We start from the raw sequence: 14,032 nt of genomic DNA, 5'->3' as shown, positions 1-14,032 counted from the left end.
GCTCAGATTAATCTACCACACTTTTCTGGGGGTCGCTTTTCAGAAATTTCTCAAGGGACATGGCCTTCTAGGTATGAGATGCAAAGGCAGGATGGCCTTTGAAGTGCAGTGGGAGGATCCCCAAACTCCAGCCAAGGCTGGGAATGGTAGGGACGGACTCTCAGACTCCCTGGAGGTGTCTGAGGGTAACCACCCTATCCTGCCTTAGTAAGTAGTGTATTTGAGGACTTTGTAGGGCTTTGGTGTCATTGTTCTGAACAGCTTGTATCAGGAAGGTGTCAGAAACAGGATTGGATTGTATAGTTTGAAAATACTACTTAACAGTTTTGAAACTAATCTGCCTGCCCTGCTCAGGCCTTCAGAGGGTCTTACTGCCCTAAAAAGAGAATTCAGACTCCTTCCTAGTTCAGAACTCTGTCCTGCTCAACTTGCTCCTGCTACATCATCCAGTCTTCCTCTGGCCTCGTCTCAATTCCTGGAGCTTAATGACTTCTTTTCTTTCCCAATTCTGGTCCTTTGCACATGCTGCTCCCTCTTCCTGTAATGCGCTTTCTCTCGTGATTGCCAGTGCTGACTCCTTGTCGTCTTCTAGGCTCAGCCTAACATCATATCCTTAGTGATGACGTTCCTGAGCACCTGACCTAGAGTCAGTCACCCCCTGTACTCTCAGACCTCAGTGATGGGTTATTTCCTTCCTAGTATGTCTTACTACCTGTAATAATTTCATTTATTAACTTGTCTTTTTGTCTATCTCTTCTGCTAGAATGGAAACTTCATGAGGGCAGGGACTGTTTCCACTGTATCATTGCAGACCCCGCACTTAATACAGTGCCTGATATGTTGGTGATGCTCAGTAAATGTTTGTTGAATGAATAAATGAATGAAACTGATTTGTGTTCTTGGTTTCCTCTTTCTTGCAACAACGAGGGGTGGAGAATACAGAATCTTGACTAATGGGACTTTTCTAAGTCCACATCCATTTTGGCGTCTCTAAGGCGGTTGGGACCCTGCTGACCGAGGACCTCCCTCCTGCCCTGCTTTCACTGACCTCCCAAAGATGTACTATGCTGCTCATCCCCTCACCTCTGCTTCTGCTCTGGCTTCTTTGCCTTGTGTCTTATTTTCCCCCAATTTTATATTTAATCCTCTTATTTTTCCTCCTTGTCCAGGTGATGTCAGCCACAAAGGACTTCAGCTACCCCTCTCTTCACATAATTCTGACTCCCACGCATCTATCTCTGACTGCCCCTTCTGACCCTCTGTCCTCCCTGTTAACCCATGAACCAACCTTCTTTAAGCACCCCTCTCACATTTCCAATCCAGAACTAACAGCTCATTCTCTACAGGGGAGTTCCAAATTCTTTACTCTAGCATCAAATTCTTCCTGCTTTGTCCCTAATCCACATCTAAAACTTTTTACAATGTACTATTTGCTGGTCTGTGAACACATCTCCTGGTTCCTCCTCTGGGCTGTTCTTGTCCTCTGCCCAGAATGCATTTTCCTTCCATCTTTTGCTTGTCCAAGTTAGGCCCAGCTCAAAGCCTATCTCTCTCATGAGGCTTCTCTAATTTCCTTCTCGTCTGCCTTTGAAATCCTAGAGGACTTTATCTCTCTCACAGCGGACATCATGCTTTGCCTTCTGTTTCAGCAACTATTGAGTGTATAGTTTATCTACCATATGGAGATGTTTCTTCCTAGGCTGTAAGCTTCTGCAGGGCAAACACCAGGGCTTATTCATCTTCATTTCTCCTCAAAAGATAGCATGTTCCTTCAAACACAGCTGAGGCCTGGCAAACCTTGTTGAGTGAATAACAGAATGAGGCATCTGAGAGTACTGGGCCGGGAGAGGATAAGCCTCTGGTTTTAATTTGGCAGGAACAGATTCAATTGGGCAGAGTGAGCCCTGCCTTACATTCAAGTCAAGAAAATGAGGGAAAGTCCACTCCATGAAGGACAAGTTGTTAAAAAGCTATCATTTCTTGAGCACTTAGTATGTGTCAGACCTGTGCTAAGAGGATAAAAATCAAACCTTATTTAATTATTCATTCATTCATGATGACTTAACTAGGTAATAGGATAAATAATTAATAATTGGCACCTATTCTATGCCAGGCACTATGCTAAATACTGAGGACAGAAAACATACCATTGCATTTGGTGGGGGGATCGTCAACACAAGCCTATTAGTGGCTCCATTTTATGGATGGAAACACTGTGGCCTAGACAGGTTAAGTAACTTACTCAAGGTCAAGTTGATAAATCGTGGGATTGGAGTTTGGGTCCCAGTTAGTGACTGTTTAGAGCTGTTCTCTAAGCCACCACGCTATATAATATGGTATCAATATAACAGGAGCTATGGTTAGTATCTATAGGTAAAATGAATAGTATATTGTATAGACTTAGCTGTTCAACTTCAGACTGGCAGCATCGGCATCTCCTGGGAGCTTGTTAGATTTCAAATTCTCAGGCCCTCCCCTAGACCTACTGAATTACAATGTTTGGTGATGGGGCCTGGGACTCTGTGTTTTAACAATCTCTATGTTATTTTTATGAATGTTAAAGAAGCACTGCTGTAGACCCTGGTTCATACATATGACTTATTTTCTGCAAAAGCCTTTTCATTTGTTTGTTTTCCTTAACTCTGGCTTTAGTTGAACCTTCTACCTGCTCTTAGTTTTTATTTGGCACAACTGTAGGATGACCATCACCTTACCTGTACCCCTTATGATTCCAACAGCCACAGCCCTGCAAGCTTTGTGAATGAGCCACTGTTTTAGAAAAGGAGCCATGGAAACAAAGAGAGGTTGAGAACCATGAAGGAGACAGTAGGGATGCTTTCCTAGGGTGGAAGGCTATTAACACTTGGGACTAGGATAGGGAGTGGTGAAAATGCAAAGCTCTCTCACCTTGTGGAAAGTGAACCCCTTACCCATCCTCCCTAGCACCCTCTCCAGCAGCAGGGAGACAGGATTTTATGTGGGCCCACTGAGGCTGATTAGGCTGGTAAATGGCATTATCCAATTTCTCTGCACTGGGGCCAGGAGAAAGAATTGTTTCCTGAAATTGTGCTGCCTCTAACACACCATCGACCTGAGCACGGGGACTAGAGAGGGAGGCTGTGAGATGAAGGAGCCTAAAGTAGGGTGTTGAATATTTCAGCAAACTGTCAACTTCAATGTATCTAGGCTGCATCTGTCTTTGAAATCAGGGTGCTCTGGGGTTTCCAGCCAGCCAGTTGCCTAGTAACATGCGTGAAACACTGAGGACCAGCCACTTGAAAGTTTATTTTTGTCCTGAGTTAGTTGCTGAAGATTAAATGTTATCTGGTAGCCAGAGTAATATTTCATTTTTATTCATGAGCTGGGGAAAGAAACACATACTTACAGGGAAATCAGCGTCGTCCCGTTGAACGCATGGCTTTGTATTTCTTCAAATCCATTTCCATATAGTTTGCTGAAGAGGGAGGAGAGAAGGTTCAGGAGCGAAAGAAACATAGTTTGAATCACATTCTTCCTTCTGTGACATTTATTACTAAGATAATTACTGGCATTTACAATGTTTCTCTAGCATTTTAGATTCCAAGGGCCTGGTAAGATGAGACTTTTCTAGCAGTAGTTTGCTTGCACCGCCACTGCCAGGACCGCCGCTGATTTGTTAAGTGTTTATTAAGTGCCAGATGTTGATCAGCCATCCTACATATATTTTATGATTTAATCTTCACCTTCATTTCCATTATACCTAAGCCTTAGTGTAGTTGTGTAGCTTGCTTGAGGTCAAAGAAGACTGGTAGAACTGGGATTTGAGGGTAATGCTCAAGTCTTGCCTCTGGTTCCACAGGCCTGTGTGGGTGGACGGGCTCCCCACATTGCTGAAAGCTGAGGGCGGAGGAAGGCTCCAGTACTGAGGTAGCATTTCTTTTGCTTGGATGAATATGTGGTTGTGCTGATGTCATGTTTTGTTCCACAACCAAGAAGATTCCAATGTCTGTAAACAGTTATTCAAGATCCATTATGTGGATAGTCAAATCAATTTAGTTGGATACAGTCAGCAATTTAAAAAAAAAAAGAGATGAAACAGAATAGAGCAAAATGGAAAATATTAGAGTATGTTGCAGGTAGTCAGGTTAGTACTGTTTATGAAGTTTTGTTCCACCATTTTTGTATGTTATATACATGTGAGTGTATGTATATGTATATACATATATGTCTGCCCAGAATAAGTCATAAGACACTCCTTAGAACTCAGGTGCTGGGAGATGTTAGAGCCAGAAAAGAGCTTGGAGAGGCTCAAGTGGCACCCCTTCATTTTACAAAGAAGGAAATAGGCTCAGAGAAGAAAGTGACTTGTCTAAAGTCCCCAGCAGGCAGAAGTGAGACCAGAGCACTCTTCATCTGGGGCTGCTTCTAGCACATCAGTTTTGCTGCTTGGTTTTACTTTTCTGCCCTGCCATATCCACATGGCCCCTCTTCCTCCTCCTGTAGAGTTATGTTCAATGTCATGTTCTCGGTGTGGCCTTTCCTGGCTGCCCTATTTAATCTACCATCCCAACATTCCGCATTCTCTGTCTCTCTCCTCTGATTTCCTTTATCACCATCTGAACCATATATTGTCTACCTCCCCCAGCAGAATGGACACTTCATGAGAGCAAGGATTTCAAACCGTTCTGTTCATTACAAAATCCTCTGCATCTGGAATACTGCCTGGCACCTGGGAGGATTATAATAAATCTGTTTTAAATGAATTACATGAACAAATTGATATATATATATATATATATATATATATATATATATATATATATATATATAATGAATTTCTTACTGTAAATCATGGTCAAGCAAATTTGAAAGCTACCGTCTCAAATAGAAATATTTCTATAAGTTCTGCATGAACAATGATACAAGACTCAGGTGAGAATGGGCTGTGGTATGATATAAAATTAAGCTTCTACATCTGCCAAGATGCTGGCTTCCCTTTGCAGGGTTGCTGACAGCTGCATGGCCATGTCAGGAACAGGCTGGGGGCTGTGACTTGAGAAGCAGTTTAGACACTGTCTCCACCTGCTCCTCCTCCAGGTGGCTGCTGTCCACACGGGTTCTCTAGCCTTTGTTAAATAGAACAAGCAGGGGATTAAATTTCGTTATATGTCTATGTGTGTAATATGTATGTATGTAGTATGTGTGTGTGTGTGTGTGTGTCAGGGGGGCATCTCTTTCCATAAATGCACACCTGAGACAAGCCAGTGTAAACAGAAACATAAGTGGGACTCAGTGTTGAAGCATGAGACTGGAACCCTGAAATTCAGGAAATATAGAGATTACAAAATAGCTTCTAAGTCTCCTTATTAGACTGAATTCAGAGAGAGCAGAGAGCATATTTAATTCATCTTGTAAAGCTCCGGATCTCTCATGATGCTTACTGTCTAGCACAAGCTCAGTCCGCAGGCTGGGGAGCCAAGGCCTTGCCCTTCCAGTGGAGTAAGAACCTTCTCTGGCTGCCCCTGTTTTCCTGTGCTTCCTTCTGTAATTCTTCCGGGTTTACAGCATCACACATGAGCTCTTTACTGTATCCTGTGACAGATTAGTGGATGCCATTTTTCAGTAGTTTACTTTCCTCATTTATATCGTAGAATCTGGAGGGGAAGGCACTTGGTTTATCTCTGTTGTCTGTGGAATTACATACAACATTTTTGCCTTCTCAGCACACTCCCACTGGAATTCTCTTTTTATTTTACACTTAGAATATTATTCTTTGGCAGTCTCTTGTCATTTGGGAGGTTTGCAGTCCTTTATAGTAATCTCTTTTAGATGAAGAAATCACACTGGTCTTTCCTCTAAACCTCTTTGAAGGTAGATTTCTTAGAGTCTAGGCCAGTGTTTGTCAAATTATTCTTCTCCATCCACTGAATCAGAATCTTCTGGAGCTGCTGGCCAAAAATGCAGACCCAGGCCTACTGACCACATGCACTGCAGACTTACAGAACCAGAATCTGGCTGTGATACTGAGGAATATACACTGTTATGACAAGCTCTCCCAGTGAGCTTCGGGCATGCCACTTTGGGATCCCTCGCCCTAACATGTATCATAGGATGATGCGGCTCTCATCATTTCCACAGTGCAAGTCAGATGGTCTGCTGGGCAGAACTGAGTCCAGATTCTGGTCCTCTTACTGCTTTCTCTACCTTCTAAGTGGTGGTACTACATGTATAGGAAAAGTAGCTCCCACTCTGCTGCCAGTACTTGTCTGGATGCCCTTTCCCCATCACTGTTATGAGATACCCTGATCCTACCTTTGGTGCATATTAGGATTTTATACTTTTTCTGTGGGGCTTACGATGCCATTGCTCTAACTACAGCCTCATGGTGAAGTCTGCAAGTCCTGAGTCTAACTGCCTAACCTTGAATCCCAGCTCCTCTACTTATGAGCTGAGTTACTTTCTGCAAGCTATTTAACTTCTCTGTGTCTCAATTCCCTAATCTGAAAACAGGGATGATAACAGTCTTGCCCTCAAAAGGCTGTTTGTTGTAAGGATTGAAATAGTACGTATACACTAAACACTTAGAAATAGGTTCTGGAACAAAGTGAATGTTAAATGTGTTGCTCCTGTGATTATTATTATGGTTAACAGTGGCTTCCAGCTCTCTGGCCAGAACAGAGGGAAAGATCTCCCTTTCCATGCTTTGGATGGATGCCCATGAAATGCAGTGACCTGTTTAACTGAACTGTCATTCTCCGCTACTGAGGTAGGGGCCTTTCTTCTCCTGGTTGGAGCAGGTCAGTAGGCCTGGGCTGCCCCAAACATACTCCATTTCCAGGTATTCTCAACCACCTTTGGTTTATTCTGGCACCATCAACATTTCTGCCTTTGGATACTTTTCATGTCTTTTTTTTTTTTTTTAATAACCTAGGTCCTGCTTGTCCCAACTTTCCAAAGAATGCAGCTTACTGATTCCTTTTCAGCTGCTGCTCTTCGGCTCTGTTCTTAACAGTCACACACAATAGAATGTGCTGCCTTGTTTTGATTAAAAAGAGTGGCTTTCTTACTTTGGAGAAATTACAGATGTGAGTGGGAGACTTCCTGCTGTCGGGCCTGCACAATGCTTTAAATGCCCTTCAGAACATCTGGAGAGTCACTTCAGATGGCTTTTCCCCAAAACACTGTGGTGTCAGAATTAAATGAAGAGGACTTCCTTGCCTTGAGGATGCTGTCACAGGTGGAGAAATGAATTTTCCCCTCACCTCTATTACAATAGCTGTATCTTACTTTAAAGCATTGTCTGGATTCTCTATTCAAATGTCAGAAATTGTGACTCAGAAAGAATGGCACCTTTTTATTCAAAATAAGATTCAGACTTTAGAACTTAATCACAGATGACACTCTAATTCTGAATGCTGCCTTATAACAAACTCCAAATATTCCTGGGGGTCTGAAAGCACTTCCGGGGTTATATTAGCAGTATTAGACATTCTGCCAGAGTTCCCTCTTGGATCATGTAGGCACCTTGTTTTTGGATGATTTCAAAGAAGAAAGCCTAATTTAGGTTTGCAGATCCTCAGGGTCTCAAAAAGTGGCCCATGGAGTGGGGAGGTGCTGCACGCCTTAGGATTTGGGATCTTCCCAAGTCTTTATTAAGGACACAAAAGACATACAAGATCTATGTTCTTGAGAGACTCATAATCTCACTGGGTGAAAACATGAAAGAATGAAAGAATAACACAAGCCATTAGACAGTCACTGTGAGTGTGTGGTACATGGAAATGAGAAGTCTTGGAGAAGTCCTCTTGGGCTGGAGAAGTCAGAGGAGGCTGCATGGTGGAGCTGAGACTTGAGTTAGACCTTGCAGAACTAGTAACATTTGTTACTGAAGGGGAAAGCATCCTATTTTAGAAAATATGCCCAGTGGTACTGTATCTTTAAGCAAATTTTTATCAAATGACTCTACCAACATCATCCCAAAGAAGAGGGATCCTAAAATCACCACTTTCTTCTCCATGCAGTACTTTGCTGAGGTCCTTTTGTATCTGAACAATACCTCATGTCTGAAGACAGTTCTTTATGGGTAGCTGTTACTGCTGTATGCTGCCATGACCCTAGGATGTTGGTTAGAAGTTGCCCATTGCTGTGGGGCTCCCAGTCTCTACAGCCTGAGATCCCTCTCCCTGATACGAGCATGCCTCTTGCCTTTCAGCAGTACTGAGTTTTTATGTTTCCCTCCACCACAGCCAATTTCATGTCAACTTACCATATGCAATAATAAAAAGGTGACAGGCATCCAAAAGAATAATGACAGCAATGGAGTATAATATATTGAATATAATTTTTGAAAACTTCGTATTTCATAGTGATACTTAAAAAGAGAGAGACAGCACGAGAGAAAAAAAGGAAACCTCATTTTTACAGAAGAGTGCTGGCTGATAAATGTAGAGGAATGATACATTTAAAACTACCATTTTGGAACTCTCTGTAGTAACTGAATAATGAACGGATGCGGAAACTACTGGAGGAAAGGTCGTTGGCCTACTAGGTTCACGCGAACTCAAAGTATTCCACCATGGTTTACTTATTTATGACAAAGGGAAGAATGTGCCCTTAGAGTGAAGAAGTGTGGCAGTCATCACCTTAACCAAATGGCCAAGAAGTGGCACAGCATGGCATTATGTGCCTCCTGGTTTGATGCATATAACTTCCCCTTTGCAGTGTTCTTGTGGAAATGTTGACCTGAATCTAATCATGACAGTACAGTCAGATGAGTCTGGACAACTGATCTGGGCCCTTCAAAGGAATTAGTGTCACATAGAACAGAGGAAGGCAGGGGGCCAGTTCTCAGTAGGTGGGGATGGGAGGTGAGGTTGGGAGAACTAAAGGACATAACAGCAAAAATGCAAAGTATAAACTTTGGTTGAATTCTGAGTTAAAAAAAATCTGTAAAAGACAATTTCACTTGGATATAGACTGTAGGTTGGATGATATCATTAAATTCATGATTTTTTTTAGGTTAATGGTGTTGTAGTTATGTAGAAAGTTTCTGTTTTAGGGAGATGCATGCCGAAGTACGGAGGTATGAAGTATCATGATGCCTGTAAACTTCTTTTAGATGGTTTGGCAAAAAGGAACTGAGCTGTATATACCAACACATACAGAGATGGTGGTGAAGGGTGGTGGTAGGCTGTTAATAGTAGGTGAAACTAGTTCAAGTGTATAGGAGTGTTCGTAGTGCTGTTCCTACCATTTGTCTGTGGAAAGACAAATGGAAAGTAATTCCATTTGTCAGTTGAAAATTTTAAAAATTGAAAATATTTAAAAACAGATGATGAGCAGGGTAGGTATAGCTCAGTGGTAGAGCACATGCTTGGCATGCACGAGGTCCTGGATTCAACCCCCAGTACCTCCATTAAAAAAAAAAAGATGATGAGACAGGATGTTTTGGGGATAGTCTAAAACAACTGGCTTGCTGAATATTATTAGTTTTTAATTGTGGTGGTACAGTGTAGTTGACACTATATAACTGAATTGAATTTGCACAAGGAGGTATTAATAATCCCATTGGATAGACAGAGATAGAGACATGTTGAGGTTGGGGGGCTGGACTAAGCCCGGTTAGACTCAGAGCCAGGACTAGAACCCAGGTTTTCTACGTCAGTGCCCAGCAGTCTCTCTACTATGGCTCATCACAGGTATAGCCTGGACGCTTGTCATCCTTTGCCAGGCATCCCTTCTCGGAAGGGTCTGGGAGAATTAATTGCTGTGCCCTTTCCTTCTGTGTGTGTAGTTCAGATGGGAATCAGGTTGTCTCCCTTTTGAGACTGGTATGACCAGTCATCTAGAATATTTTAAAGGTGGTGCGGCCAAATCCTGCACACTCGGGGCACATTTCAAGGTAGCCTCTTGAACCTGCACCCCAATGTTCATAGCAGCACTATTTACAATAGCCAAGACATGGAAACAGCCTAAATGTCCATCAACAGGTGACTGGATAAAGAAGGTGTGATATGTTTATACAATGGAATACTATTCAGCCATAAAAATGACAACATAATGCCATTTGCAGCAACATGGATGTCCCTGGAGAATGTCATTCTAAGTGAAGTAAGCCAGAAAGAGAAAAAAAAATACCATATGAGATCGCTCATATGTGGAATCTAATAAATAAATAAATAAATACAAAACAGAAACAGACTCATAGACATAGAATACAAACTTGTGGTTGCCAAGGGGGCGGGGGGTGAGAAGGGACAGACTGGGAGTTTGAAATTTGTAGATACTGACAGGCATATGTAGACTAGATAAACAAGGTTATACTATATAGCACGGGGAAATATATACAAGATCTTGTGGTAGCTCACAGCGAAAAAGAATGTGACAATGAATATATGTATGTTCATGTATAACTGAAAAATTGTGCTCTACACTGGAATTTGATACAACATTGTGAACTGACTATTACTCAAAAAAAAAATGTTAAAAAAAAAAAACGGTAGCCTCTTGAGGAGATCTAATGAAAAGCCAAAGTGGCTATAAAGAGACATAAGAGCATAATGCATAGTTTTAGCATTAGCCCCACTGAGCTTCTCCAGCATCAAGTCAAGTGTTTTGTTTTCATTAAATGAGCTCACAGTTGGTAAAGGTCTGGGTGGGGGGAGGGCAGGAAAGGTTCCACAAAAGCTAAATCTCAAGCACTGCTAATAATGAGAAGAGGAGGCTTGCTTTCATTATTTTCTAATTAAAGAGTTGAACTTTATAGCTGAGGAAATAAAGCTTTCCTCTTTAAATGTAATACCCTCCTACAGCGGGGCGCTCCTTCACTTCCAGAAGGGCCCATTCAGCTGAGAACAAGGGCCAAGCAATGACTAATCACTCTTCTCCAGAGGAAGAGCCGTGAGTGGGGAGGGGGATGGACACATAACGCCCCCACAGGCTCTCTAGGAGCAATGGAGCTGCACTTTTCATTAACTTCAGCGGTGGGGCAAGTCCACCCTGCTGGTAGGCACTATTCTTCTTAAAACCATAACTAATGCAAGTTAATGGCCCCTAATAGAAACAGTGTGCGGTGCTTGTGTACAGATGCTAAAACATGATGTGTAAGAACAAATCTTTGGTTGCTCCTTGGGTTTGGTAAGGTGGCCCCCTCTTATGAGCTCATAGCCCCCAGTGGGTTATCTCAACTTTCATTTGCCTATTAATCTTCTTCCACATTGTCTGCTCATTCAGTCCTGTTCCACTCCACTCCCATCACAGTCCATTTACCTGGGAGGGGTACCTATTGGTTCCTGATTATTGTTAGATTTAGGTCAAAATTGAAGGGAGTCTTGGGTATTTGTGATCTCTAAATAAAGACTACTCTACTGAGTGGTTTTTCTTTAATACGTTTTTTTGAGTTACTTCTAAGCCTTTATCCCCTTTTCCCTGCATTCAAGACCCTCTGCAATCTCCTCCCCCTTGTCATTTATCTAAACATATTTCTCATTTTTTAAGCAAGATGTTTACTCCCAATGCATATGCCTCATCCTGTTTTCCTCCTTCCCACAGCCATGCTTTCGCTTATGTTCACTTGGAATACTTAGTCCCCTTTTCTCAGTATGTGGTACCACATGATGGTTAAGACCATGACTCTGGAGTGAAGACCATCTGGGTCTAAATCTTGACCTTGAGTAAATTACTTAACTTCTCAGTGCCTTGGTTTCCTCATCTAAAAATGGAGCTGATGGTCCCTACGTCATCGGGTTGCTGTGAGACTTAAATGAGTTTAAAAAAAAAAAGTACTGAAAAGCAGCAGAGGCATTTAATAAGGGCTGTATAAATATTTGCTGCCATTATCACCTTTACTCATACAAATGTTAATGATCTCCAAGGTCTAACTCAAGTCTCAGCTCCTCCATCCAGCCTCTTTGACTTCTTTAGCCCAAGAGGACTTCTCCAAGACTTCTCATTTCTGTGTACCACACACTCTCATGGTGAATGTCTGTTGGCTTGTATTATTCTTTCATTATGTCATGTTTTCTCCCATTGAGATTACAAGCTTCTGAAAGACATGGATCTTATATGTCTTTTGTGTCCTCAATAAAGACATGGAAAGACCACAAATCCTAAGGTGTGCAGTACCTCCCCACTCAGTGCTTGCTCTATAAGTGCCCTGTTTCTGACAGGGGACATGATGAGTGAGTAGTTCCAAATCCATATGCAATGGTGAGTCAGAAACACTTTATAAACAGCTGGAAGAGCTATAGTACGTGACGGAAGTGGAGGAGTTGAGAGACTTGGGTATTCGAGAAGGTTTTCTAGATCAAGTATCCTTTTTTGGTGTTCAAGATTTGCAAGTTAAGAATACGAGTTATTTTGAAATTATTTTTGGTTGCTGCTCTATATTCTTTTGATTGTAATGCTCTGAATCAGGGCTACATTGGCTACAGCTTTGTCACATGACAATTATATGTATTGAATTATACGTCCACAAGGTAAAAGTACTATTGCAAATGCAGTTCACCATTGATACCAATTTCTAGAATCCATTATATAAAAGAAGTCCTCTGTGAGCTGGTCTCTTCTTTTGCTTCATGACCACTTCCTCATTTCAGGGTCATCTAATGCATGTTCTCTCTTTCGTTAAGGGCATTTAAGCTCATTTATTGCCTCATCACAATCCTGCCATGGGCTGTAACCAAAGCAGAACAAGGTAGAGGGATGTGGATGTGGGGAGCAGAATTGAAGATGAGTCACTGAGCTTTGGATATAAATGAGACATGGTACCCAGGACGTTGCCTCTGAATGGTGGGGCAAAGGAGGGTGCCCCATGTGAAGATAGCAGGGATCCCAGAAGGAAGGAAGTCAAGCAGGTGGACAGTGAAGAGAATGAGTTAGGTTATCTTAATATGATGCCCCTTGAACTTTAATGGGCATGTGATCGCTTGGAATCTTATGAAAATGCAGTTTCTAAGTTGGTGGATCTGGGATGAGCCTGAGAGTCTGCATTTCTGACCAGCTCTCAGAAGATGCTGTAATAGCTTGTCCATGGACCATACTTTACATAACAAGTCCTTAGGAAAGAACATGAAAGGGATAGGCCTGTGAGCCTGGTAACCTGATGGGTAATTGGCAGATAAAGAGACATTATTTTCAAGTGTTAAAGGATATAGGGAATGGGCGTAGATGACGTTGCTTCAGAAATAAAGTGAGCAGGTTCCAAGGGGAAGGTGAAAAATGAGAGAGCGAGAGAGTGAGCAGGGTCCGTTGACCAACTACTCTACCTACTTGGAGAATATCCTCCCGAATTCTTTTCAGTTGAAACTTGAAATTTCTGTGCTCTCTCTTAACCAAGACAGCCACTCCCCTCCAGGCTGTCTCTTCTCAGCTTCAAAGCAGTCCACTGATGTAGTGAACAATTTCATCAGTTGGAAATTGGGTCACTGTAAATCCTCAGGGCCCATTTGATTAATTTTAAACTTAATGGGTTGGCTGGCTGTCATATGAACATACGACCCAGCGGCTGTCCCACACAACTCCTTTAACCCTTGGCATTTTAGGTCAAAAAGGATGTCACCGGCGAGTAGGAACATGGTAAAAGACGAGAAAGGGCTCACCTCAAGCTAGAAGTGAGAATAGCAGGGGCTGTATGGCAGAGCCTGAATATGCAGGCTTACTCACAGTGTTACGGACTCGTTATTCATCCCTTGAAAAGCATTTCCTGGTACGGTGGTAATGTGTAAGTTATCACAAATTTCCCTTGAGGAATGAAACGAGAAATATTTACTTTCCAAATTTTAGCTGCAAATAGGAAAGTGTTATGCATAGCAATCAGTCTGGTACTTACAGAATGAAATTAAATTCCAAGGAGAAGATCTTCGTAACATCTGGAAGCTTTCGGATGCCTGTGTTACAGATGCTTCTGCGATTTGGGGCAGGGTGGGGATGTAGGCACAATGAGTAAAAGTGATAGTTAGTAAGGTATAAAATAAATCTAAAAAAAACAGTAGAAAAGCACTTTGCCAATATTCTTTTCACATTAAATTCAAAACCCTGGAGTTTGGCTTTATCA

At 42.1% G+C, this 14,032-nt stretch overlaps 1 protein-coding gene across 1 annotated transcript in view; it reads right to left on the bottom strand.

The window, feature by feature from the left end:
* LHCGR (luteinizing hormone/choriogonadotropin receptor) overlaps positions 1–14,032 on the bottom strand; it is a 52,960-nt gene that overhangs the window by 14,450 nt on the left and 24,478 nt on the right. Inside the window, exons 5-7 of the mRNA XM_064494505.1 lie at positions 13,808–13,882; positions 13,642–13,719; positions 3,386–3,454 (exon numbers count right to left, since the gene is read on the bottom strand). Coding sequence (XP_064350575.1) covers positions 3,386–3,454; positions 13,642–13,719; positions 13,808–13,882 — 222 coding nt within the window. The remainder of the gene's footprint in view (positions 1–3,385; positions 3,455–13,641; positions 13,720–13,807; positions 13,883–14,032) is intronic.

This window comes from Camelus dromedarius, chromosome 15 (genome assembly GCF_036321535.1).
Source record: "Camelus dromedarius isolate mCamDro1 chromosome 15, mCamDro1.pat, whole genome shotgun sequence".
In the NCBI taxonomy this organism is placed as follows: domain Eukaryota; kingdom Metazoa; phylum Chordata; class Mammalia; order Artiodactyla; family Camelidae; genus Camelus; species Camelus dromedarius.
Note: the sequence above shows the minus strand (reverse complement) of the source record. Positions and strands in the feature narration are given on the sequence as shown.